General features: G+C 49.0%; 1 protein-coding gene across 1 annotated transcript in view; it reads left to right on the top strand.

Annotated features, from left to right (window-relative positions):
• Positions 1–238, top strand: part of T265_13796 (hypothetical protein) — a gene marked incomplete at both ends in the record, with an annotated part of 31,806 nt that extends 31,568 nt beyond the window's left edge. Inside the window, one exon of the mRNA XM_009170544.1 lies at positions 5–238. Coding sequence (XP_009168808.1) covers positions 5–238 — 234 coding nt within the window. The remainder of the gene's footprint in view (positions 1–4) is intronic.
• Between the last annotated feature and the right edge of the window lie 346 nt (positions 239–584).

Genomic DNA, 584 nt, shown 5'->3' with positions numbered 1-584 from the left:
TCAGACTTCCGGACGTGTGAGAGTGTACGGAGAGCTCTCCAAAAGCTTCCGTACACAAAGCGGTGTCCGTCAGGGATGCCCACTCCCTCCGTTCCTGTTTAACTTCGTGATCGATGAAATAATGAGACGAACGCTGGAGGGTCTCCAAAACCCTGGTGTTCAAGTAGCCTGTAAAGAAGACCTTGTCGATCTGGAATATGCAGACGATATCGTTTTCATCTTCGAAGAGGATGAGAAGGCGTAAGCATTCTTAAATGAACTGACCAAAGTCATCCCGTCCTTTGGTATGCACTTTGCACCCACAAAGTGTAAGCTCATGCTCCTGGGTACGCCCCTGGGAACACGCCAGAGGGAAGCACTGGACATTGTAGAGCGTTTTACGTATTTTGGAAGGTGTATTAGTTCTGACTGTAGTGTGACAGATGAGGTGAATGCACGAATCTGCAAGGCTCGGGCCGCGTTTGCTAACTTGAGACACCTATGGCGTCAGAATGGTCTATCCCTGAATCTGAAGGGACGTGTGTATCAAGCTACAGTACGGGCTGTTTTGTTGTATGGCTGTGAGACTTGGCTTATTCGAGCAG

Source organism: Opisthorchis viverrini (genome assembly GCF_000715545.1).
Source record: "Opisthorchis viverrini unplaced genomic scaffold opera_v5_110, whole genome shotgun sequence".
In the NCBI taxonomy this organism is placed as follows: Eukaryota; Metazoa; Platyhelminthes; class Trematoda; order Opisthorchiida; family Opisthorchiidae; genus Opisthorchis; species Opisthorchis viverrini.
The sequence above is the reverse complement of the archived record's forward strand: the minus strand, read 5'-3'. Positions and strand labels throughout refer to the sequence as shown.